The sequence below is a fragment of the Syngnathoides biaculeatus genome, chromosome 16 (genome assembly GCF_019802595.1).
Source record: "Syngnathoides biaculeatus isolate LvHL_M chromosome 16, ASM1980259v1, whole genome shotgun sequence".
Lineage (NCBI taxonomy): Eukaryota > Metazoa > Chordata > Actinopteri > Syngnathiformes > Syngnathidae > Syngnathoides > Syngnathoides biaculeatus.
Genome location: NC_084655.1, coordinates 17,554,620 through 17,581,597, shown reverse-complemented (window position 1 = coordinate 17,581,597; position 26,978 = coordinate 17,554,620). Strand labels below are relative to the sequence as shown.

The 26,978-nt window shown below is 38.5% G+C and overlaps 2 protein-coding genes across 11 annotated transcripts in view; one reads left to right on the top strand and one right to left on the bottom strand.

The window, feature by feature from the left end:
• Window positions 1–307: 307 nt before the first annotated feature.
• rab5c (RAB5C, member RAS oncogene family) lies at window positions 308–14,627 on the bottom strand. The gene is made up of 6 exons (XM_061845402.1): window positions 14,468–14,627; window positions 5,480–5,751; window positions 2,880–3,031; window positions 2,580–2,702; window positions 2,384–2,477; window positions 308–1,281 (listed from the first exon to the last, which is right to left on the bottom strand). The coding sequence occupies exons 2-6, from the start codon at window positions 5,646–5,648 to the stop codon at window positions 1,157–1,159; spliced, it is 663 nt and encodes a 220-aa protein (XP_061701386.1). The 5' UTR covers window positions 5,649–5,751; window positions 14,468–14,627; the 3' UTR covers window positions 308–1,156.
• Window positions 11,868–26,978, top strand: part of LOC133514089 (plexin domain-containing protein 1-like) — a 25,510-nt gene continuing 10,399 nt past the window's right edge. For 3 of the 10 annotated variants that reach the window (XM_061845394.1, XM_061845390.1, XM_061845389.1), the window contains exons 1-2: window positions 20,317–20,849; window positions 22,572–22,662. In XM_061845394.1, coding sequence (XP_061701378.1) covers window positions 20,748–20,849; window positions 22,572–22,662 — 193 coding nt within the window. In that variant the 5' untranslated portion in view covers window positions 20,317–20,747. Of the gene's footprint in view, window positions 14,261–14,842; window positions 15,314–15,676; window positions 15,938–20,316; window positions 20,850–22,007; window positions 22,139–22,571; window positions 26,312–26,978 lie in introns of those variants that run through there. The other 7 variants (XM_061845393.1, XM_061845391.1, XM_061845392.1 and 4 more) reach the window with 7 other exon arrangements.

Sequence of the window (26,978 nt, the reverse complement as noted above, 5' to 3'; positions counted from 1 at the left end):
TAATGTGTTCTTTAATCAAAGGAGTTTCCCCAATAACGAATTGAGTCCTATATGAATACAATTCTGAAAATTTAATGAATGGGAGGGATCTATAAAACATAAAAAATTGAATATACTTAATTTAAAAACAGTAATAGGCCTCAACTGGTAATGTGTGCTTTACAGTATTTTCTGTCAGATGACTGTGTTGTGTTGGAGCGGCTCCACCTACTGGAGATATATATATTATATATATATATATATATATATATATATATATATAATAAAGATGATTCTGATAAAATAAGAATTGAGCACTCAGGAAAAATGACTTCTCGAGGTTTATTGGTAAAATTACGTTTTCCTTTTTCCACCACTTTTTGTCACTCTTCTACACAGAGTACAAATGAAGAAAAATGCCAAGGCGAGCAATCTATACTCACAAAGATGAGACAGAACCAGTGCATTTAATACCATATGTTCAAAAAAAAAAAAAATTAAGACATGGAACAAAAACAAACAAAAAGAAACTGAAAATAATGCAGAGACAGATGGGTAAGATGTTTGCTTCTGATTGGTTATAAACCCCACAAATAGCCTTAAACATACAAAGAAAACCAATCTTATTTGTTATTGATGTTTAATGCTCAAACTACGTATGGGTGTTAAGGAAGTATGATGATTTATATAGTTGGGTGATTGTTGGGTAGCTTAAAAAAAAAAAAAAAAAAAAAAAATCATAAGGTGTCCAACAGAAGTTATAATAAGGACAATATCGCAGCTACACAGTTCTACCAAGAAGGACGTCTGGCTGTCTTCTTAATTTCATTCCTTCTCGCTGCATTTTTTTTTTAATGTATATATATTTTTTTTTCTACACAAATACAGAAACAAATGTGAGCTTTGAGGATTTTTTTTGTTGTTTTTAATAATACCATGACTGGGATGTTTGTTCCCCAAAGTGTCCAACCATCAAAAGAGAGTTTGGAGGGGGGGGCCTTTAAAACATGATTGGTCGCTGGGCCGATGTCGTCATCGGCCATACAGTTTGTAATTGCTGCCGTGTTTTGGTCCCAATGCCGTGACGTTTTTTGACGGTTGGCTGATCATATCTGGTCCGTGTCATCCAAACTGGTAAGTGGCTAGACTCAACTGATGGAAGGAAGCCTCAAGAGGGTTAGTTGCCCCCGCAGCACTGGCTGCTGCGGCCCTGGGGGGCTGCCTCCTGAAGGTCCACGCCTCCCCGGGCGCGGCTGCCGGCTCCTGCGCCGCCCTGCGGCTCGTTCTTAGGGAGCTTCTTAGCTGTTTGGAATCACAAATGATGTCAGATATTTTGTTAAAACAGCAATACATTTTTCTATACAAGTGAACTTTATTGGTGAAGTTTATTTAATGCACAGCTGAGCTAAATTTTAGCACTGTTGTTTCAAACTACTTTTTCTCTTGCTTATGTTTTATAACCGATGGCACCTTACACGAGTTGTATAAAAAAAACATGAAATTAAAGTAAAAAAAAAAGTTTAAAAAAATGAAAAAAAATTAATTCTATAACATTTCACAAATAAAATACATTTAATTATAACTTAAAATGTTGAAATCAACAACAACAAAAAAATGAATAGGCCAAAATAAAATGTGACTGAAATGCAAAATAAAATAATTAAAATCCGACAATACAACTAAAAATTAACCCATTCGTGGGCAGAGTCCCATTTTTGGGACATCATGAGTTTCACGCATTATATCCATTATATCAAAATATTTAAGTGCTTTAATCTGATGTCATAATTTGGTATCAGGAGAGGATAACTCATCGGTCAAAGTTAATACGGAGTTATTTCCCTTTCCTTCCTGACCCAACATGGCTGCCTCAAGTACACATGGAGCGTTTTCCAAGAGAAGAAAGGGCAGTATGCAACCAAGTTTGTCTTCAAAACGCTAATCCATCAATATTATTAATGCATAAGTGTCGTTCTAGAATAAGAATGAATTGATAAACATATCTCTAGTATGTACCACTTCATGGAACTGATAACATACCCGTCCCAGTTTTGGGACGCTGCCCGCGAGAGGGTACTTCTTTGTTTTATGCGTTAAACGAAAAAGAAATGTTAATCCCTTGATTGTGGCCTATTAGGAGACTTTGATCTCAATAAGGCAAAAAATTGCCACCCTGCCCAATAGTAAAACAAAAATATCCAATTCAACTTAAACAAAATTATTACAGAAAAATGAAATACAAAGCAAACAACAAAAATAAATTTCCCAAAAATAATCCCAATACGATGTAGAAATTAAAGAGAAAATACAAAATTAAATAATCCACGTGTTTTCATCTCGCCTTGCGAGTGACACGATTTCTGTACACCAATGCAAGCAGCCATATTTCAAATATGTTGCTTACCTATAGCCATAAAGATCTCATTCACATTCATGGCAGTCTTGGCAGATGTCTCCATGAAGAGCAAACTGTTGTCATCGGCGTATGCTTGCGCCTCCTGATGAAGTGGAGTGCAGAGACATAAACACACACACACACACGTGAGCATTACACCAAAAAACAAATAACTAAAATAATAAAATCAATTTTCAGGCTTTACTTGGAAATCGACAGCTCTCTTGTTGGCTAGGTCAGCTTTATTCCCAGACAAAGCAATAACAATGTTTGGGCTAGCTTGTCGCTGCAGCTCCTTCACCCAGTTCTTTGCACGTGCGAAAGTGTCCTTTTAAAAAAAAAAAAAAAAAAAGTTTCAAACATAGCATTTTATAATGGGTTACGCATGACCACGTGAACATAAAAGCGCAAAGGTCTTAAGAATAAGGTAATCATCAACCCAAACGCGATCACAAGGGTCAGCAAGCGAATGGCAAGTCTGCATGTCTGAGGGCTTATCGCTCACCGTGTTGGTGATGTCATACACGACAATGGCTGCCTGGGCACCTCGATAGTACATGGGCGCCAAACTGTGATAGCGCTCCTGGCCCGCAGTGTCCCAGATTTCAAACTTCACCGTTGTGTCATCCAGGCATACTGTCTGTGTGAGGAAGGCCGCTACACGGGGGAGAGAAGGACAAGCACTTAATAGCATATATAACTTGCATAACTGTTCGATGGGAAAATAGGTAACTAAATGTACATACAGCATTTTTCTATACTCCCCGCCTCCCCCCAAAAAAGAGGCCATGATAAGAGTTTACAAGTATGCAACAAAGGGGGCTGCTGACTCAGCTTTTTGTCACATGACAAAGGAAACCAAGCTCTGACTTCCCCAGCGCGTTGTTGAACACTTTCTGATCTTTGACTAGTACTACCCCTGACTTATGCCGCTTCTCCATTACAAGTTCCAGAACGGCCTGGCCCCGCTCAAAGGGGCAGGATGAAACAGAAGGTGACATGATCGTTTCTTTTCGTGCTTTCCATCCCACGGAATTTCATCTTTTGTCAATACGGACAAAACTGTCCCCATCTCATTAGTCAGCCACAGAACAAAAGCAACTTTAAGCCTGTCGCACAGTGTGCATCGTGGTCGAACTCGACTGGACCAGACAATCGTGTAGAGTGACCAATGCGTCGCCACACAGGCAGTTCACGAGTGGATGCGGTGAGGGACTGGATAGAGCTCGTGCACCCACGTCACCGAAGTCACGTGACTGGCCACACTGCCGGGCGAGCAAAGCATGGTTCAAAGCGAAGTCGGTTGGAGACGACACGAAAATACATTTTATAGCACGACACCCAGAAATTTGTCCAATCCCGTTAAGCATTTAGAAGGTGATGATAAACGAAGGTACGTAGGAAAAATGAGAGACACTTTGTCATACAGGACCCATATTTAACGCCAAAGTCGATGTTTTCACCGATAAGAAATTGGACTGTTAACCCACTTCCGCTTTTCTTGGACAACTGGATATACGCATGGATCTGGTGAGTATGTCGTCGAGAGTTACACGGAAAAGTGTGAAATCGTATAAAAGTCTGGATGCATACAAATACTTCATTGCTGGATCTATTCTCAATTAAGAATAAATCCCACATAGTGATGGAGCCACTTGGATTTTTTCAAACAAATACTAATATTTAAATAAACTCGCATTCATTAACTATGATTGGAAAAAAAAAGACGAGTTGACGGCTCGTGAACACGGAAGAGGCTTGCGGCCACACGTTAAATGTAGACCACTTCGTGACAGACTTATTTATTTATTTATTTTTTTTTAAATATGCATTATTCTCAAATAAGTCCAATGTGGAAGCACGGAAGCGTGTTGTGGCCACACGTTAACCTTCCTAAAGCTCTGTTTGACCGACGGTTTATTTTCTTTTTTTTAAATATGCATTCGACTCATTTGAGAACAATGCATATTTAATTAAAAAAAAACAAAAAAAAAAAACACGTCTGTTGGGGAGAGGTTGACGTGTGGCTGCAACACGCTTCCGTGTATGTTGGAGATGACTCCCTGTCTCTCTCTTTTTTTTTTTTTTTAAACACGCATTGTTCTCAAATGAGCTAACTTGGCATTATTAATACTTCTTGGGAATTTGAGAATGAAATGAAATGATCACGACACAGTCATGTGTATTTGGTTGGGCACCATCCATCACGTTTAATTGCCGAAATCCATCGAGCTTTTCAGCTAGTATTCTATAGAATGACCTCTTTGACTATCTGTCTTATCTGTTGTAACAACCAACAGCACAACAAGTCTCGGGCATTGTGAATATTCTCCTCCGGTTCAATGTCCCCCACACTGTCGACCAGCTCTTTTTTGACCAGCAATATGGCGCCGTGAAAATGGCGACGTCATGTGCACAAGCTCTATCGGCATTTAATGCTGTCTTCAATAATTCCTTAAACCATAAAATGATTAATAGTTAAAGAAAAAACAGGTTGCAAAAATAAAAGAGTTGATGATGTTTGAAGGGATGCTCTATTCATTTGGAAGTACTCAGCCTGTTTGTTCGTATCACAAGCTTTGCGTTTTCATCCACGGGTACATTACACATTATGTATACAATTAAGTATTGATGTAAAACAATGTTTGATGCTTTATATATACTATTTATATGGCTAGATACAACATGAAATGTGTTTTCCCTGTGAGGGAAAGCTCATCAGCGGCGATTTTTTGAATTGCAATAAAACTAGAAGCAGACGGATCAGCCACTAATAAAAACAGTCACTAAATCACACTCACTATGTAAAAGTTCAGCGGCGTCGCTCGGTGTGCTACAGCCTGTAGATGCCACAATTCTGAAAGGGATAAGTCACCACGCCTACAACTGTTGGCCACTCAAATGACAGTTGCGTCACCGCCCTCCTGAGTCTGCGTTTTAGAACCAAGTCAGTGGAGGCTTTGAAAAGCGGTACCATTCTCACAGCTCGGTCTCAAAAAAAGTTTAACTGAGAAGTGACCACACGGGGGCGGAGCAAAACTGGTTGTGGTGAGAGGAGGTACAATGGAAAAAGTGACATTAGTTGAGGGTGAAGGTTAAACCCACCTCCGATGGTGCTCTCCTGGTACTCGTGGAACTGGCCTTTGACAAAGCGGAGCACCAGGCTGGACTTGCCCACCGCCGACTCACCCAACAGCACCAGCTTGAACTGGCAGATCTTGTTGCTGGCCGCTGCGGCGCCATTGGTCCGCGCCGGTCCGCCTCGTCCGGCCATAGGAGCTTGATTCGGGGTGGGGGGAGATAGAAGAATCAGTGGTGGGGTGGCCGGGTTCAGTTAAGGCAAGAGCCAAAAGGAAGAGGAGACAACGCCAGGGGAACTGAAAAACACAAGTAAATGCATTAAATTATATTTTGGGCAATCATTTTTCTCTTATCTTTGTCAGATCATGATACATACAGGTAAAGTTAGCGACCATATCACTAAAGAAATATTACTATTAACTGTATCATATAAACTCTTGTTGGTGATTTAACACTTTGGGAAAGATTAAGCCTGTAGACTACATTAAAATAATTCAAATGACAATATGATTATGTAGATATATGTCGATAACTTCAGTTGAAGACCCAAGAAATATTTTTGAAAAAAAAAAAAAAAGTTCATCAACTAAGATTATCTTACATTCATCCGTCCCTTTCAGACAGAATCAAAAGCAGACCATTAAGACCCTTTGCCCCATTTGGGTAATTGCCGTAATTTCCGGCCTATAGACCGCAACTTTATTCACTCGCTTTCAGCCCTGCGATTTTTGCTGTGATGCAGCTAATTTGTGCATTTTTTTTCCTAACAGCCGCAAGGGGCCACTTGAGTGGAAACAGTGAGACCGGTGGAATATATGTGTCGAGGAAGTGACTTTTACAGGTCCGGCCCTCTTAGCGCTGCGCTAGCATGTTACTGCCGTGTCTCAGGGAATATTTACCGGTGATATACATATATAATTATTTTTTTAACAGGGCCTGTTAGCACGGCGCTAGCATTAGCATTAAACTCTCTGTGTACCGTCTTTCTCTTCTCTTGTTACAATGTGGGCACTTGCAGCTTTTACACATCTGCGGCAAATGTATGTACCAAATGGTATTTCCTGTACAAATGTACTGGGTGAGGCTTATAATCAGGTGCGCTCTGTAGGCCGGGAATTACGATAGATGTATGCCAATATCAGTGTGACAAGTTTTGACAGCAACTGTCATAGGCAGTGAGTTTTGGAGTGTTAAAACACTGTTTATTAGCACCTGGAGTACAGCCAATAAACAAAATAAAATATAAACACACGCAGGCCCAGACACTAAAAATATGCAGACCTGTTAACATCACATGCTACTAATACATACAGTATTTTCTGTTAATTTTATACTTGCAATGCATGTCCTCAAATTAATTTAAATCTTGAAAACCCTCACTCACGTTACCTCTAAATCGCAGATTTGTACCGACTGCGGGAATGTGAAATATGGAACATATTGAGTATCAAAACAGTTTAAGGGTCAAACTGCACACAAGAACCAAAACGCACGAGTTGGACTCGACATAACTTCCTGTTCCTGAAACCATGAGTATGTAAGTTTCATGGCTTTGTGTGTGTGCGTGTGTGTGTCTGTGTGCACAATTGTGTGCACGTGTGAGTGTTATAACACCTGGAACCCGCTTGTACGACCAGAGCACTTCAATTCAGAACACTGGACTTGAATTAAAACATTGCAAACATGGAGGTCAACCATCTTTTGTGTTGGCGACTGGGCAGGAAACGCAGGAAGTGCAAAGTGGGCAGAAGGGTTTTTTTTTTTTTTTTTTCTTAAACCGCTGAGCACGTTAAAAAGACAGGACCAACTTCGGACGGGGTCACGTGGCATGAACGGGGAGGGGTCAAGCATGATGAAAGATGAAGTTAAGACATCGCAGCTGATGCAATCAACTTTTGTTTTAAGTGCTTCTGAGCCGGGCTTAATCTTCAACTTGTGACGGGAGATCACCCCCCCCACCACCACCATAAACTATTCAGGACTAGCTAATCACAAGACTCAAGTGCACCTATGCTATCGAATCCATAGCACGGCTCGTCTGCCACTTGGGTTTGAAGGTGCTATTTAGGAGTTTTGGGCCATTTTCAGGAAAGGAACTGCTCTTTTGACTATCATAGGGCTACCGTGGGGAATTTAATTGAACTAGCGACGTGTCAAAAGATCGACTCTGATTGGAACAATCACTTCAAATTGAGTACAATACACCCAAAATTTCAAAAATCAAGCTGATGGGTTCCAGAGAATTCTGTTTTACGTGTCAGAAAAAAAAATGCGTTTTTGGGGAATGTTTTACAGAGCATTCACACTCTGTCCAAAGAAATCCTTCATTTAAAAAAAATAAATAACCCTTTATTGATCAGTCTTTAATTTTTTTTTCATTTTAAAAAGTTGTATTTTGAAAATCATGTAGATCTACCTATTCCTCAGTGCACCTCAAACCACTCGTTTCGGTCATGATACACTACCGTAATTTCCAGCCTATAAACCGCGACTTTTTTCACACACTTTCAAACCTGCGGCTTATGGGGTCACGCGGCTAATTTGTGCATTTTTTATAACGGCCGCAAGGGGGCAGTCGAGCAGAAAAGCTAAGAGTGAGACCGGTGGAATATATGTGCCGAGGAAATTACTTTTACCGGTATGTTTTTTTTTTTGTTTTTTTTTTTAAACCGGCTCTGTTAGCGCTGTGCTAGCGTGTTACTGCCGTGTCTCAGTGATTTTTACGCTGTTTTTTTTTTTTCTTTCTTTTAACCAGCCCTGTTAGCACAACGCCAGCGTGTTGCTGCTGTGTTACTGGTGCATCTCGGTAATTTATGTATGTTTTTTTTTTTTTTCGTTTGTTTTTTGAACCAGCCCTGTTAGTGCTATGCTACCGTGTTGCTTTGGTGTAGTTGTCGTGGGTGTTTTTTTTAACCAGTGTTTTTAATTCAATTTTATTTTTAAACAGCCCTGTTCATGCTACCGTGTTGTTGCTATGTTAAGTGAAGCTAAGGTATTAAAACTTTGAAAACTCTCTGTGTACCGGCTTTCTTTAGAAATATCTCGTGTTTGAATGTGGGCACTTGCAGCTTTTACACAGGTGCGGCTTATGTATGTACCAAATCGTATTTCCTATACAAATGTACTGGGTGAGGGTTATAATCAGGTGCGCTCTGTAGACCGGAAATGACGGTAGTAATAAAGTAGGCCCACACGCTTCTTTGGTGTTGAAAGCGTTGAAAGCCATATGATGAGACAAAATAAGAAGCGCTTAACACTTCCAAGTAACACAAAGCTTATTCAAGAGACAACATCGGTGGTCTTGATTAAAATATGGGGTTATTGAAAAGGTGATTCTCACACACTCACTTCAAACACAATCACGCAGTAGTCGACTGGAACAAAAATAAGATAATTGGGATGTCTGTCTCCCATTACCCTGAGATCTGACCGGCTAATTAAAAAGAAAAACAAGCACAGCGCTCCGACTAATAACTGCAGCTACATTCAGCAAAATAGCAAGTTGTAATTTTATCATGTTTTTATTCATTCCAACAACTGTCGGTTCTAATACTTCTTAAAGTGAAACTGGTCAATGACAGGAAAAAAGGTTGGGGATCGATGGTAAAGAATACAACCAGTAGTATACGTGCATGTGAAGGGAAAGTGCAGCTGATGTGTTTTCATGGAATTGGATGCTTTTTTCTGAGAGGTACAGAGCTGCTCATATGAATGAATGTTTTGCTCGCATCCCTAATAAGACCACCACTGGGAACTGGGTCAAGAAAGAGAGAGAGAGAGAGAGAGAGAGAGAGAGAGAGAGAGAGAGAGGAAGAGAGTGAAGGAGAGAGAGTGGGACAAAGAGAGAAAAAGAAAAGCCAGGAAGGAGGAGCTCTAAAGAGGGGGGGTGTGGGGCAGTGAAATATTCATAATGGCCTCCTGTACCGGGCAAGCGGGACAGTCAGGCATTAGGGAAAGCATCACCTCGTGAAATGTGCACACAAAACTACAAATTCCACACTGACTCCAATAGTTGAAGAGTTCAAATGCAAAAGCAGATCTCCATTTTGTGTTACTTGAGTAATATTTCCTTCTGTTTTTGGTTCCTAGTTAAATCTAATATTAACAACAGCGATATTGATTTATTAAAATGCATTAAAAGTGCTAAAAAAAGATGAAATACACAAATAGTTAGGGACCATCAAAAAAGGGAAAAATTTTTGGGGATTGTTCAACTATTGTAGGCGTAGCAAACGATGCAGTGGACTTTCAGTTTCATGAACGGTAGGTTCCCTTAGTTGGTTCATGTAAAAGACAAGCGCGTTAGTGAACCTTCTCAACCGACATCACTACATTAATGGGTTTGACCTCATCTCTCAGACGATTTCACAAAAATGATCATATTCTACGCTCACTTTCAAGGACAATCTACGCAAGTTCATGCACATCTGTGACAAATTTTGACTTTGCGATGACGTAAACACGCAGGGGCTCGTGATTGACTTATGGTGGATGATGCTGGGGGCCGCAAAATGCATATGGAACTTTGTTTTCGACGTTTTTACACGCCAGTTTTGATTTTGCAGGGTTAGGAAAGTCGTGTGATCGGCAGACTGCGAGTTGGCGCGGCCCTAACATGGTCTAAACATCGCTAGCCGGTGTTTACGTTTGAACTGACTTCAGGTGTTCACAGGCCATTGGCGAGTTCGGCAACAACTGTGCTTTTCCACGAGGCACTCAGCTGTCTGGCAAGCAGAAGCTTTGAGGTTTAGGGTTGGGAACCTCTTGAGATATCTTAGGAAAAGCAAACAGGAAAGTCATCACCAGCAGTCAACAGCAAGGAGAGGAGGGAGAAAAAAAAAAAAAATCTCTGGCATTTCCTTTTTCTCTGACATATATGAAAAAAAAAAAAGCACCACGACAATCAATCCAGTTCAGGTTTAATCTCACATACAACTAAAAATCTAATTCTAAAATCCAAACTTCAACAAGAAGTCATGCATGCAGTACAGCAGCAAAATACCAAATGTGCTTTTTTGCAATACATACATACTTATACATTCATTTTATTTTAACAATTTATTAAGCTATTCACACACCTTTTCTGTATAAGCTTATAAACATTGAGCCATCAAAATCCCTCTCTGAGTATTGTTTGAGGAGCAACAAAAGCAAGAAAATTGTTTGGTCTACTCGACTTGTTTCTTTCCACAAAGATTTTGTTCTCTGATTTTTGAGCAGAAACCAAACAACCCATGCTCTGTCGCTGATTACTAAAGAACGGAGAAAGCTAGAAACAAACTTTTCTTTTCCTGGTGAAAGTAGTCTTGAGGTAAAATTGGTCTACATTGTCACAGAAAATATTCTGGAGGTCTTGAAAGATTCTTCAAAATGTTCTTAAAATGACTGGCAAAGCGTGGAACTCTGTTTTGAAAACGCATAGCAATGGATGAAAAAACTTATATAATATATTCGACTTAATGTTTAAAATTTTCTTTCAATTTCCAAAATGCTTTAAGGGCCACAGTTTGAGATGTTAATCCCTACAGTGAAAAGTCCCTTTAGCGCCATATAAACGAAAAGGAATTAAAATGGTGTTTTTGGTAATTTGACAAAAATAAGTTAATTAAATATGACTGTAAAATGACTGCCTCTGTTCATTATACAAATCACACCTCTTTGGACTAATTGATTGGCTACAATTACTTTTTTTAAACTTATTTGTAATATTTTATTTTGTGTTTCCTCGTACCTTGCTGTATTTTATCCTTCACTTTATGTTCTTTTAATCTTGAATGTTGTCCTCAAGTGACAAGAAAGGCCTCCAAAATAAAATGCAAAACACGACCTCTGACGCAACTTTACTGCCTAGATACAACTCTCTAAAATGATTTAATCCATCCTTCATGTTTTGCCGTATTCCGGTAGACAACAAAAGAGTGGAGGATCACACCAAATCAAAGACAACAAAGGTTACATCATTATTTTACATTGGACAATCTTTTTTTTTTGTTGGTTTTGATGTTGTTCAAAAGATGTCACAGCTTCAAAAGGACAAGGGCCAAAGATCATAAACACAAAGTGACTAGCCTCAAACTCGACTAGTTTAGTCATCTTATAAACTCATAAACCGACGCTGTGAAGATTACACAAGACTACACCAACAACAACAAAAAGCATAAATTAGTTCAATAATAAAGCAGATTGCTAGGCAGATACACAAATGTTTTACTCATCCCAATTGGGAATATGGGTTTGATTTATTCTTTTGCCTTCATATATACTTCATTTAAAAAATAAAGCATTTGACAAACAATTGTGCAACACAATGTACCTCAAGAACAGCTAAAAAAAAAAAAAAAAAAAAAAAAAGTGAGGTTAAAACTTAAAACAAATACAGTGGCAACTTTGTGAGTTTTGGGGATACGAGCTGTCACTGTGACGATTTTTGCCCAAAGTTGGTAACAAAACATTTCACATCGCAGGCGCAAAATTGTGGCAGCTAACCTCACGACAAGCAGCAAATGAACAACTGAAATAAACAAATGCTTCCTTCAAGCTGTTTATTGTTACTCCCAAGCCAAAGGTTAAACAGGAAACCAACAGAATCGCACCATTTAGCATGAAGCGAATGCTCTTTACCAAAGTAAAAACTACGACATACAGGTTTATTTAACAAACATCACAAAAGTCGGGCTGACAAAAGGTCCGCTAGCTCAATACTAACACACGAAGAAAAACGCCATAGTTAGGCTAATGAAACTAGCATGGATGTTGTGGTCGTAACTTCTAACCTGCTAAGTATTGAGTATTTGAAAAGAAAGTGCAGCAATACATTTTCGACTATATCACTCTCTTTTTTTTCCTCTCGCCGAACGTACATGACTCAAAACGTAGCCACTTACAGATCAGAAGGTAGTATACCAGCTATGTATCAAACAGTGTCTTCGAAGGAGGTGTCGCGAGATTTACGTGCTTGGGAGAACCGCTGTTGTAATATGCAAGGGTCACCACTGTGCCTTTTTGCTCAGTCTGAAATCCTCCCACATTTTTATCACATTTGCATTTTCGGACGGCGATGGCATCTTCTATGTTGTGTGGTTTTCAAAAGTAGTGGATTATCACCATCTTCTCACTCCTTGAATCAAAAAATGTGCAGCTTCTACTGTCTCCCCTACCGTTGATGACATAAGCCCTTCGTGTTTCTGCATATGTTCCATTGAGCTTCACAAATAAATAAGGCAAAGAAAATTCCTCAATCATTTTTCACACTACAAAAACACGAGTACTCGCTGCAGCCCTAGTTTTGAGTAACGAATGTGGTCATGAAATTAAGTAGACTCGTAAATCAAGGCATTTTGTCTATGTGAAATGCAGCGTTAATCTTTATTTAGTCTGAATTTCAACTGTGAGTTCGGGGATCAACTGGGTCACCAACAGTGAAAAAAAAAAAAAAATGCAGATGGCCCTGAGGTTTGCAAGGTAGAGAAATACCACAATTTTGATTACAAACAGCAGGATGTGACGATATACTATGTACTGTATTCCTGTTAAGTCCGCACCCTAACCTCCCACTTTTCTTTCTACCCAAACGGGCACCGCATAAATAAATGCTAGTGGGTGCCATGGCTCGTTTTATGCTTCGATGCTACCTCGACACATTGGAATATCTGTGAAGGTGCAAAGAAAACCAGCATAGTGCTAACAACTTTCATCAGTATTAAAATTGCCTCATTTTATAGCATAATAATTCTGATTGTTACGAGGTATATAGCCATCTTGCGTGTGACTCCATGAATGTCTCTCACCCAATACATAAAATATATTTGGATCCTAGGCCACAATTATACAACATTCAAATGAACAGTAATGAAAGACAATGCAGTCAACTTGGATAAGTTAAAAGATGACCTCAATGACATGCCGCATGACCTCGACAGTATGCATACAGTATTTGATATACATTCTGTGCTTGCAGAAATAGTTTGTAATCTGATACATGCACAATGCTTAAAATTGTGTTTTAATGAGTTTAAATGTGTTAAAAGCATTTGGAAGTGGTATTTTGTGGTTTAAAGTGTTCTTAGTTTTGTTTTTTTAAAGTCTAGTCGTAGTTGAGGCAAGGTTCAGCCAATTCTTTATCCAGAACTAAGAGAACACTAAAACACAGAGCAGGCAAACTCACAGAGAAACTAAGGTCGGCCATAACTGGAGCCTGGTGCACAGACTCTTTGATGTCATATGCCAACCGACCAAAGGCACATTATACTACAATATGTATAGTAGGTTGACATTTTACGCATATATATTTTTGTAAATATTCAAATATTTCACTGTAATTAAAAAGTGTATTTTGAAATATTCATCAGCGTTCACAAACCGTAGGGGAGGTTAAAAACCTAAACCAATTTTCTGTTTATATTTCGGATAAACCTGGAATGTATCACCTAAGTTAAACGCGGGTTCACTACACTCGTAAGGACAAGACTGCCATTTTTTTTACGGCGTGTCCTCGACCTCACCCACAAGTTAGGAATCGGCGCTTTTAGAGGTTTAGCACTTAAGCTATGCGAACAGCTACGAAAAAAATGCTCACGTCAACTCCGACCACTTTCGTTAGCCGGTGCTAGCCTGTTAGCATCATCCGCTAAGCATAACGGCGAACGATATCGGAAGGACGGAAGCTTCCTCCACCCCCCCCCCAAAAAAAACTTAACATTCCGCTTACGTAAGCAGCCTAACATCACAGTAATAAAAACGCCTTTCAGCTAATATACGAGTCGGCGCTTCTGTGGTTGGTGATTGAGGCCGAAAAATGCGTCATTTGTAAGAGTGAAAAATGTGTATATCGTGTTGTTTTTTTTTTTTTTTTTTTTTTGCTTGATGGTCGCTTCGATGTCAGCCAAGCAGCGCCGCAACTTTGACTAACATCGCTTTTGAAGTCTAAAACGTTTATCGAATCTTTATTACTAGTTAGCCGACTCGTGATACGGCCCGTTGGTTTCTAAGAGTTATTTAATGGAATTGACTTACGTCACTTTTTCTTCTTTGGCTGCTCTCATCCGCCGATTTCTTCTTCTTGTTTCTTCCTTCTTTTCCCCTTCTTGCTCTTCTTCCTCCTCCTTCTCTTCTTCTTCTCCTTCTTTTTCTTCTTCTTGGGATCTGTAGCCTTTCCTCCGGGAACCGCCCCCTACGTCACCGTTTGCCTAACCAATGACAACCGCGCGTACGCAGTCTCGCGTTAGTATCGCGAGGATTTGATATTATTATTTCATTTTGATTATTATTAGTATTATTGAATATATTTAAAAATGTTGAATATGTATTTACATTTCTTGTTACTTCACTATTTTTTGCATTTTGTCAGTCATAATTAATTCTAAAATACAGACAGTACTGCGATTTTTTTTATGAAACCACTTTATACTTTTTTTAAATAATTTTATTTCTATGCCATTTTTAGGATAAGTGATTAACAAATTTCCCCCAAAATTGTATTTTATTAATTATGGAAAATTTGAAAATTGTGAAAACTAGATAGAGGGTTGGCCTCACAGTTCTGTTGATTGGGGTTCAAATCCCGGCACAGCCATTATGCAGTTTGCAGGTTCTCCCTGTGCCTGCGTGGGTTTTTTCCTCCCACATCCCAAAGCAATGCAACATTAATTCGACACTCTAAATTGCCCCAAGGTGTGATTGTGAGTGCGACTGTTGTCTGTCTCTATGTGCCCTGCGATTGGCTGCCGATCAGTTCAGGGTGTACCCCGCCCCCTGCCCGTTGACAGCTGGGATAGACTCCAGCACTCCCCACGACCCTCATGAGGATAAGCGGCAAAGAAAATGGACGGATGTTATTGGTCTCAATAATTGTGAGAAAAGGTTTGGAATAAATTGACTTTGGTGTCATTCTTTTATATAGTACACCCAAAATCTGGCAGTTGAATGGGGGTGTGCAGACTTTTTATCTCCACTTTCCATTGATAAGCAAGCAGAAACTCATGTTATTTTTTTAAGACAATTAAAAGAAACATTTATTTTAATCATAGTTATTTGTACTATGTCATTAAATAGTCATTATATTCTCTATTTAAAAATAACCTGAAAAACAAGCAGAATTAAAAAACAGAATGGAATGTTAATCATTATGTGCCATTGCAATGATAATGTTGCATCTGATAAAATTTACAAAAAATCAGTGGTATGGCGTGTTTGCTGAAATAAACAAAACAAATTTTGTGAAAGGAACCAGGCCCGTCGACGTGTGGGCGGGCGATCCCGGTGTCCGTTCTTGTTGCCGTGGTGATGGATGATCAGCCCCAGGGAGGAGTGGAGAGCAGCAGCGTGGCGCGTCCAGCAAGTTGAAAATAGAGTTAGTGAGTGAAGGCAGGAAGAAGTTGGTCCACATTCTGCCGCTATTTTCCCTTGACGACATGATGATCCTCCGTTTGGCCATGACCTTACTCTGTCTCTCCCAAAAACCCTCGGCGGAGGTCGCGTCCACAGGTGAGGATTTGTATGTTGTCTTTGCATGCATTAATGAATTATCTTGATGTATTAAAATGGACTGCATTTTCATATAGTATGCATAAATACAGGTGTGAAATGAGGCCAATCGCTTAAAATATTTTTAAAGTCTTCATGCACGGATTTACACTTCTATACAATACTGCATTGAAACACGTTCCAGAGTTCAATTTTAGTACAAAACTTGACTTCTTTCGCATACAGTTTACTAAAAATGGATCATAAAAGTGTAAAAACAAGTTAGGCATTGTATGTAAAGTAGGGATCTCTTATGGAGACATGAATTGTTTAAATTATGGAAAAAAAAAACTGATTTTCCATTCTTAACCAGCGTACTGTGCATAATGCAACTAAATAAAACTAAAAAAAAAAATGAAATCTACTGCACCTTTGATCACACCTGACAAAATGTAAATCCGTCGTTAAAGTCCCTGTCAAGTGAATGAAAAGTGTTCTAAAACGGAGTGGCCAAAGGGAAGATGCCGCGACCTCAGGGTGTCACTGAGCACCGTTTTAACCACACCCAAAAGATCAGGGGACTAAAACTCGAGTAATGTACTGCATACTTTTCAGTCTTTGCACTTTGAATGCATTTAGGAACAAATCCCCATATTCACTTTACATGGTCCACAGATGTAGAACTTATAAAAAGTCAAGTCTACCTGAGTTTGTGTCTTTAATTGCTATTTTAATATTTTGCAACGCTGGATATTCAGTGTAACATGACTTTATTTTTCATTTTTTTAAACATCCTTTTGGCAAGAAAATTAGCGCTGAACAAATTTAGCATTCTACAAGCGAGCGGTCTGCAAAACAGCCTGGTTTAAAATTAGAATTGGACTCTTGTTGTTCACTCCGTTGGACAGCGTACGCGTGTAGTTAAGACAGCGGTGCCAACTGCATCCCAAAAAGCACGAAGACGTCCAAGTGAGAAAACACTTGAAATGTGATTTTGAATGCGTCAGTTTTTTTTTTTAACCCTTATCTGTCCCGTTGCTTACAATTCCGTACAAACTCAATTATAATCCCCAATGTAGAGGCAAGCCAAAATGAACAAACGTGAACTGTTCCTCCTCTAAAGACTGATTGCGCTTCAAACGACCTTGAAGCCGATCCAGATGGAATAGTTTGACTTTTATCTTATGTAAAAGTTCATTTTGACTTCATGCAGCATGCATTTGCGCTGGAAGTTTAAATCAAAACTTTAGTCCAACCCCCCCCCAAAAAAATAAAATAACAATGTGTAATTTCCCATTGGGAACTATAGAAATAGAACTAATCCATTCCAGTGTCCTGCTGTCATCATAAAACATTTATTTAGCATACAGGCCATGTTCCAAGTCATATTTTAACTGTAAATGTGGAAAGTTAAAGGGGAATTCCACTAGTTTGTATTAACAATGCATCCAATAGGTCATGTAATATGTACTCTATCTTGATAATGTGATGTTAAATCCTCTCTCATTTAATAGTGTTTTGAGAAGATTTTTATTGCCAATTACGAATTTTCAGGTGCGTCGCCATTTTCGCGAGTCACATGAGCTACGTGCGCGGATGTGACGTGTTACGTGCCGTTCTAAATGCTCAATTACATGGGACACCATTATGCCCAGCGCTGATTTATCAGATTTATCCTCATCTGATGAAAGAATAGCAGTGTCGGTTGATCGCGAAGACGGAGGAATACTTGAATCTGTGAATGTAAATAATGTTGAATATACGGATGGTCCTTTGGGCGGAATAACGTGGCGTCTGATGAGTGAGCTCCACCGAGCGCCGGAGCCGTGAGCTCGCTCGCCGGTGAGCGAATTCCGGGGCTCGACTTACAGTGGTACTCTGAGATCCAAGCAACATAACTTTAACTTATTGTTCATTTGATTTCAAATCTATCATGGTGGTGTTAAGAGCCCAAAAGATGATTGTGTCAACGTCCTAATATTTATGGCCTTGATAGGATATCAAGGCATCACTATATTTGCATTGTATCTTATGATAGGGAACAATAATGCTATTGGCGGTGGATTTGGCTTGGACTGCCTTACTATGATTCATTTTTGTTATCAGAAAGCTGAAATCACATCCTCGCATGAGACTTGGTTACATCAGAACGTGAAGAGCGATGTTTTGCTTTCTCAAAAATCGGTACATCGTTCATCTTCATCCTGTAACAGAGTTGCTCCCTTTAGGCCATGTTATGAAATTCCTATGCCAATCAAAGCCCCTTCCAGGGCCAAAATCCATCGTCAAGACACTTTATCAATGTTCTGGACTGGACATACTGTTGTGTGGAACTATCAAAGCTGAAAAAGTGGAACTGGTTTTCGATTCACATCGGCTTCCTTGTAGTGGAAGGACAATATCAGTTGGTGGCGGTAACGCACCATTAAGGTATTTTGTTAACCACCCACAGAAGAACAACAAGGTAGAACAAGGAAGGACAATACTATATGGACGGTTCCATCCATCCATTTTATTAGCTGCTTATCCTCACAAGGGCCGCGGGATGTAATGTACAGTTGTGTTTTGTTATTCCATTTTCTGTATTTGCAGGTTATGCGGAGAACATTTTTTTGAAACTATGTGTTATCATACAATACTGAGTGGAATTTTTCTCATGAAAAAGAAACTAATTTGGGGTTTTTGGGGAATGGGGGGGGGGGCTGGAACTGATTTACTGAACTTCTGTATTTTATTGAGGAAAGATGATGCGTTCCAAATGTTTTGAAACACAATGCTGGTCATGATGATTGTTATATTATGCAGTTATTATTTTGTCTTTGTCCTTGTAAATAGTATTAGAAAGTAAGTAAGTATTGTACTCCAAATTAGATTTTTTTTTCTTCATAGAATTTAATTTTTGTTGCTTGTGAGGGTAGAACTTACATCCGCAGTGTCTTCTTTGTTAGTCTATGCCTGTTTTTTTTTTTTTTTTTTTACACACACTTGCGGTTCAGGATCGTGTGATTTTAAATGATGGCACAGATGTTCGAGATGGACAAGTGACCTCCGCTACTTCATTTTGGAGCAACCACCGCCGAACCACAATATCAGTGCATGGCCATTCCTCCAGAGTGGGAGGAGGACACACCCAACCCGAGCACAGACTCAACAAGAGAGGCCAGAAAAAAAAATTACCTGCTCCCAGCACTTTCCCTGTTTCCCCTCATGGGAAACAGCCATACTGAACATCAAATATTCTACAATTTCTTCCATGAAATTGTATTAATGTATTCGCAACAACCTATTCTCTTCATTTCGTAGCATTTTCCTTGGCTGTAGTAGATACGGGTTAGATTACTTTTTCCAGCTTCTGTGTTGCCAATTCCCTTTTTCCATTACAGGTGATCTAATGTGGTAACATCAATTGATCCGCCAAAGAAAAAGCAAAACCTGTGAGGTTACTCCTCCAGTTTACTTTATTTCCTGTTCCACGGTTACAAAAAATATAATATATATATTTTTAACTGATTTAGGACAATCTGGCATTGCTGAATTAAAAAAGGATATCAGTTTTTTTGTTATTCAGGTCAGGTTTTTAGGCTGTTATTTTTAAAAAAAAATCCGAGTTTAATCCTAAATTGAATACATTTTTCTGAGTTTGATTTGAAAAAATGTTTGAGATTTTTTTGAAAGTTTACTGAGCCAGTGTTCACTTTACTGACTGTAAATTGAATGCAGTACAGTATTGATACAAGTATCAATTGATAAAAGTACCAGTGGGTGAATGGCAACCTCAGGTTGAGAACCCCTGATATTAAGTGAAAATACCCAAAATTGTAAAAAAAAAAAAAGTTGTAATACTCCAAAAACATGACTTAATTTAGAAAAAAATGATTTTTGGGTTCAGCACATCAAATGTGTTTTAATTTAGCACAATCTCAATAGATTTATTGTTGACCAATTTTATCATCACCTCTGCGTCTTCAGAGTCCAGACTCAGTGGACTTAATCCTTGACAATACATCAACCACTTGGCTTGGGCGTATTTTAACTTTTTTAATCCATCTGGAAGGATCTCAGATATCTTGAGCCCCTCGGCATTTTATTTTGGGTATTTTCCATTTATTTTAATCAACGTGACTGAAAGGCTCTACTTTATGCTCAAACATCTGCTCCACTCCCCAATTTTGCAACGACACAGACTTACCTCATGGATGGCATAACTTGGTGGATCCTTATTTAAGTTACACATTTAATCGTGATGTATGATCTAGATTCCACACACTAACAGTTCCATATTGCATCAAGCCACCATTATGAGCTCTGGATTTTAATGCTAAAATAGGTGATATTAGTGTCAAGCATCTTGCAGAATGTCAATCAAAATCCTTTGTCATTTTAAGGTGTGCATACAACGAAATTATATTTTCAGTGTGTTCATTTCCGTTGTTTAATATGATCAAGTGGAGATTTTGAAGGAAGATACAAGAAACAAATGTAGCCGCTTACACAAGTCATAAGCATTATCGTGAAATAAGACTTGAGTTTTAGATTTGGGATAACTAAAACCCTGTTCCTTGTGGGATTAGCAAAAAGGAAAGCTATAATGCACTTAAAGTATATTTATTTGGAATTTTAAAAAAAAAGTGCTTGGTCAACATGCGTAAATTCATCAGATTCAGTTTTATTGGCCAAGTACGTAACAACACAAGGAATTTATCTCCAGCAGTTGCTCCCACCCTGATTGAACAAAACCCCCACAAAAAAGTTGCAATCTACTAATCAGACTTAATTTTTGACTGCGACCTTTTTTCTTATTGGATTAGATGTGTTGAAAAAAATAGCAGGCATGAATAATGCAAAGGGGGAGGTTCGACCAAGATGGCGACCGAGGCAGACGCTTGTTATCGCAGCTGAGCATTTTTGGATCTTTATCCCTTACTCCTGCTATGTGAGTTTTACTATGCGGCTATAAACGTCTACAAACAGTGTTTAAACAACCTCCCGGAGTTTTGGGACGCTTGTCCCACAATTTATAAAAGGATATTTTTTCCCCACGGCGGACGATAAACAGCTAAGCTTAAGCTAAGCTAAAAACAAGTCAAGGCAAATCAAAAGAAACAACGGAGTGACTGTACCGAACTTAACTAAACTTGACCATGCAAAGCGATAAAGGAACAAAGCGCAAAGACAAGAATAAAGGAGTTGCCTACCAAGAAGGAATGATTTTTGGCGTGCCCCTTGACGTGAACAAGGCTCGGAGTTCCTCCGCTAACGCTACGTCCAAGACTTCTTCCCATCCTTCTTCGGTCAATATGGACCATGACTATGACTGCACAGGTCTGCAAACCCAGCTCGATGGTGATGATGATGATCTAGTTCCTCTGCCACCATCTGCCACAGATACTCCAGTCAAACCAAGAGAGAAAAAACAAAAGGCAGAGATGTCTTTAGCTGATCTACAAGCTAGCATCCTCACTGCAATCAATGTGCGCGCCGACAACTTGGAAGGCATGATTACTAAGAATGCGGTGAGCATTGATGCCCTTAAAAAATCAGTTGATTTTGCTTTTGCTGAAGTTGAATCTCATAAATCTGACATGAAGGAAGTCCAGGCTCCTAGCGTAAAATATGAACAACAGATTGCAGACTTGCAGCAAAAGGTCAATGAAGCAGAACGTTATACTCGCAGATGGAACCTCAGACTTCACGGCATCCCTGAAGACAACCCAGAAGACATCAAGGCCAAAGTTATCAACATTTGCTGTTCTATGTTGCCTGGTTCTCAGCAGAAAATTACAGATAATATTGACATTACACATCGCCTAGGGAAATACCAGAGTTCCCAAAACCAGCCAAGAACCACCATCATCCGCTTCACAAACAGATCCACAAGAGATCTTCTGTGGAGAGTGGCAAAAAAGAGCGAATACCTCAAAAACCACAAGCTGAGATTTACTGAAGATCTAACAGCTGAAGACAAGGCAATACGCAACAAGCTGTGGCCAATGATTGAAGCGGCAAGGAAAAATGGGAAAAAGGCTCACTTTGCAGGCACCCGTGTTATCATCGATGGAAAAGAAACACGCCCAGAGAATAGTGATGGTTTGCAGGTTAATACCCCATCCAGTGGTGCATCCACTCACAGTTAAAAGGTCGCTGAACTCAACGCAACTTCACTCAGGATGATCGACAAAGAAAATTGAAGAAGAATGAGGAGGAACAGAAGTGCCTTTACAGGTTGTAGAATACTGAAGACAACAGACAATACAAGGGCTCGTTATCACAAGTATGGCTAAAGTTTTAAGGGAGCAGCGTTAAAATTCAAAGGACAATTTTGGACCTTTATCTCTTCCCACTTAACTTCTTGTCCTTTTCTGGATTAAAAGTTTAAGTGTTGCTAAACTTCTATATGTTCTACCTCATTGATGGTATGTTTAACACTGGTTTATATGTTAATAGGTACATTTTTAAATTCTCAGGGGTCGAGATTTTTTTTTCCTCTTCGTTACTTGAAACTATCTTTCTATAGTTCTTGTTCTTAGTATATTTTTTTGTTACATTGTCTTTTTCTGTTGTTTCTCTTAATGTCAGGGGGTTAAGACAAAACATTAAAAGGAAAGCTTTATTTTTATTTGCAAAACAACAAAAAACTGATTTCTCTTTCTTTCAGGAGACAAACTCGCTTAAGAACGATACAACTTTTTGGAAGACCCAATGGGGCAATGACATCTGGTTATCTCATTGTTCAGAAAGAGCAGCAGGTACAGCTGTTTTAAATAATTCCTTCAATGGGAAAATCTTGCACAGTGAAGCTGATACTAAAGGTCACTTTCTTATTATAATTATTAATACCAATGATACCATAATTTTCTTAGTTAACATATATGGATACAATTCAAAAAGTGAAAATGATACCCTATTCGGAGTTTTAGAATCTCGTTTCCTATATTGGCTCTCTAAATATCCAAGCGCAAAGATAATAATGGGCGGTGATTTTAACATTGCTCTTAACGGTCTCAAAGATAGGTGGCCTCCACGCTCTAATCCCTCATTAGCATCTACTCTAATACAGTTCATGCATAAATTTGATTTGATTGACATATGGAGAGAAAAAAATCCTGGAATGTCCTTATATACTTGGAATAATAAAACTAACACTAGTTTGTCAAGAATAGATTTTTGGCTGATTTCCAATGGATTTGACAAAAATGTCATTACTGTCAATATTATTCCAACTCCTCTTACTGACCATAAAGCAATATCAATACAAATCCTTCTAAACCCTCGTACTTGTAGGAATTCTTACTGGAAATTAAACAGCTCTATTCTTAAACGTGAAGCTGCTTCTAAGACCATCCTATCTTTAATTGATCATTACTGGCAAAAAGCCTTACTTGAAAATAAGTTTTGCACTAACTGGGAACTTTTAAAATTCGAACTATCAAAATTTTTGAGGACATACAGTAGTTCAGTTGTTAAAGCAAAAAAAGCTGAAGAAGAAAACATCTCAGAAATAACGGCTTTGACACAAAAAAAACAGAGCTAACTTATCTGAAAGTGAATCTCATGTCTTAATACAGTTACAACTTAAATTAGATGATTTATATAGGATGAAAGCTGAGGGGGCTTTTATTAGAAGTAGAAGGAGGTGGATGGAGGAAGGAGAACAGAATACTGCCTATTTTTTCCGGCTTGAAAAATCTCATGGCAAACTTAATACTATACAAAAACTAAACATTGACGGAAACATCACAGACGATCCCAAAAAGATAGCTAAATACTGCTCTGATTTTTATACCAAACTCTATGATTCTAAATACTGTGAAGACCTCACCAGCCACTTTATGGTATCTCTCACAAACACTAAGTCAATTGATCACGGCCTGAAAGAGTCCTGTGACCAACCACTAATAATACAAGAAATTATCTCAGCAATAGATCATCTTAAATTAAATAAATCCCCAGGTACAGATGGCATTACTTCCGAATTTTACAAAGCTTTTTCTAAGCAGTTAGCTCCCTTCCTCCTTGCTCTCTTCTCAGAATGAATTCATAATGAATCCCTCCCTCCAACTTTAACTCAAGGCCTTATAACTTTAACACCCAAACCCAAAAAAGATTTACTTCTTATTGATAAATGGCGCCCAATATCATTACTAAATAATGACTACAAAATTTTTGCCTCAATATTTGCCAGAAGAATGAAATTTGTTTTAGATTATATAATTGATGAGACTCAATCCGGTTTTATGAGAAATAGACACATTTCCAACAACATAAGATTAGTTCTTGATTTAATTGACTATGCAGATCTATGTCCAGACGAAAGTTTCATCCTTTTCTTAGATTTCTATAAGGCTTTTGATACAATTGAACATAACTTTATATTCCATGCACTAGACAAGTTTAATTTTGGCCCACTTTTCAAAAGTGCTGTCCGAACAATGTACAAAAATGGAAACTCATCTATTAAACTGCATGCTGGCACTTCCCCCCGATTTCCTCTTAGACGTGGAGTAAGACAAGGATGTCCAATATCACCCTATCTCTTTCTTCTTTGTACACAGCTTCTCACCGACTCTATTAAGCTCAGCCCATTGAAAGGTATTCTAATAGCAGACAAAGAAATTTTCATAAGTCAGTTGGGCGATGATACTACACTTTTCTTAAAAAATAGATGTCAGATTCCTCTTGCTATTGATGTGGTTAACACTTTTTCTCTTGCCTCTGGGCTCTGCTTAAACATTAAAAAATGTGAACTACTTGCCCTCAAGACTTGTAATATCTCTTCAATCTGTAATATACCTGTAAAAGACTGTCACATATTTAGGCATATTTATAAATAAAGATATGGAAACTAGATGTGATTTAAACTTTAATCCTGTTATCGACAAAACTCAGAAAAAACTTAATCAGTGGCTGCAAAGGGATTTATCTTTGAGGGGAAGAACTTTATTAACTAAAGCTGAAGGTATATCCCGGCTCACCTATGCTGCCTCATTGCTTGGTGTTAATAAAAACATTCTAAAAAATATTGACAAAATGCTCTTTAACTTCGTATGGAAAAATAAAACTCACTATATTAAGAAATCGGTTGTAATGAATACTCATGACAAAGGAGGCCTAAATTTTTTAGACTTTCAAACATGAAATAATACTTTTAAAATTAATTGGCTGAAGCACTTCATTAAAGACCCCTCCTCCATTTGGAATTTCATACCAAATTTTGTCTTCTCTAAAGTAGGTGGCCTACATTTTCTTTTACTGTGCAATTACAAGATTGAAAAAATCCCATTGAAATTATCACTTTCACAAACAGATGCTTCTCTCATGGTCTTTAATATATAAACATAACTTCTCTCCGCACAGATATTACATATAGAATAACAAAGACATAACATACAGAAACAAATCCTTATTTTACCCTGCCTGGTTTTCTCATAATATACTACTGGTTCACCAGCTGTTTGATTCCAATGGCTTGCTGTTTACTTATGAAGAATTTACTTCAAAACACAATGTGTTAATCCCTACTGACGAATTTAAGATAATCATTAATGCAATTCCTGCTGGTGTCTCTTTGCTATTTAGAAGCCCAGCGGACCAAATACCAGCTCCTTTGCATCTTGATCCATCTAAAAGAGAAGTAGGCAGGATTTGTTTCTCGAGAACACGTAAAAACAATCGTTCCATACGTGCTTTATTTCAAAGGGACATAGTGTCTCTTCCTCACATAACATCTTATTGGAATCAATTATTACACAATCTTGACTGGAAAAGAATCTGGATCTTACCAACTAGATATATGATTAACAACAAAATAAAAGTATCTTTTAAGTTAATTCATCAAATTTATCCTTCCAAAATATTTATTTTACAGCGTTTTAAAAAACAAATTGATACTGATTGCTCTTTCTGTTCAAACTGCCCTGAAGATAATTTTCACTTATTTTGGTCTTGCCCTGTCTCCAATAATTTCTGGAAAGATGTTTGTATTTTTATTTCTACTTTTATTGACAACAGTTTTACTCTTTGTTTTGAAAATATACTGTTTGGTTTCACGTCTTTTACCTCGTCTAAAAACAGACACTATTATATGATTAATTTTATAATTTTACTAGCTAAATTTCATATTCATAAATGTAGGTGTATAAATAAAAATCCTTGTTTTATTTTCTTTCAAAATGAAACTAGACAGTATATTCATATCATTAAGAATTCTTTGAACGCTAAAGCCATTAAATCGGTAAATTTGTGTAGTTTTTCATGTTTTTCTGTAGAATGTAATCTTGTTTTTGACCCCTCTGGCAAATTGTCTTCTGCGTTGAATTGTATTGTTCTGTTTAATGTTCAATAAAGGAAAAAAAAAAAATGAACAATGCAAAGGGCGCATCGAGCAGGTAGCTTTAGGTAACGTGCTCACAGCCACGATATTAACTATTTTCAGTCAGTCTCTCCAGGTCAATTCGGAAAAAATATATTAATTGCATCAAAGTAAAGTTGAGTATGTGAAACGAAACGTAAAAGTAGTGGGAAATAACACTAAAGTGAACTATAGCATAGCGGTTGAGGCGCTAACAGCTACGTCAAGTTAACTAGCACCATTGCTAGAGCTAAAACAGCTGGAGGCTTTTGTTGCAGTCGTTATAGTTAGAATGTTTGAGCTTAGGCTCCAGAACCGGACCATTGAACGGTTCGGCGGTGTCACCCCCGCTCAGGTTAATCTGTTCAGTTGCCATCATTCTTCCCCGTAGTTAAAGTTAGCAGAGGCGAACTCTTCGCGGCAGCCTGGCTGACCACGTCGCACGCCGGCGGTGCTTTCCGACGGGGACCTGAACGCGGCGGAGTGCAGCTCTCTGGGCTTTTTTTCCCCCGTAATTGTGGCTCTTAATCCTTTCCTGGGTAGCCTCCCGTAGTTTGCTGAAAGCCCAAGGAAAAAAAACAGCAAACTTTCAGTACAGGAGACACAACAAATTTAGGGTTAGTTAACACACTCCGCAAAGGGAGGGGGCGCCCGGGCGGCGTATTTATAGTCATTGATATGACGTCATTTACTTGCGCCCGTTCAAGCGTCGCG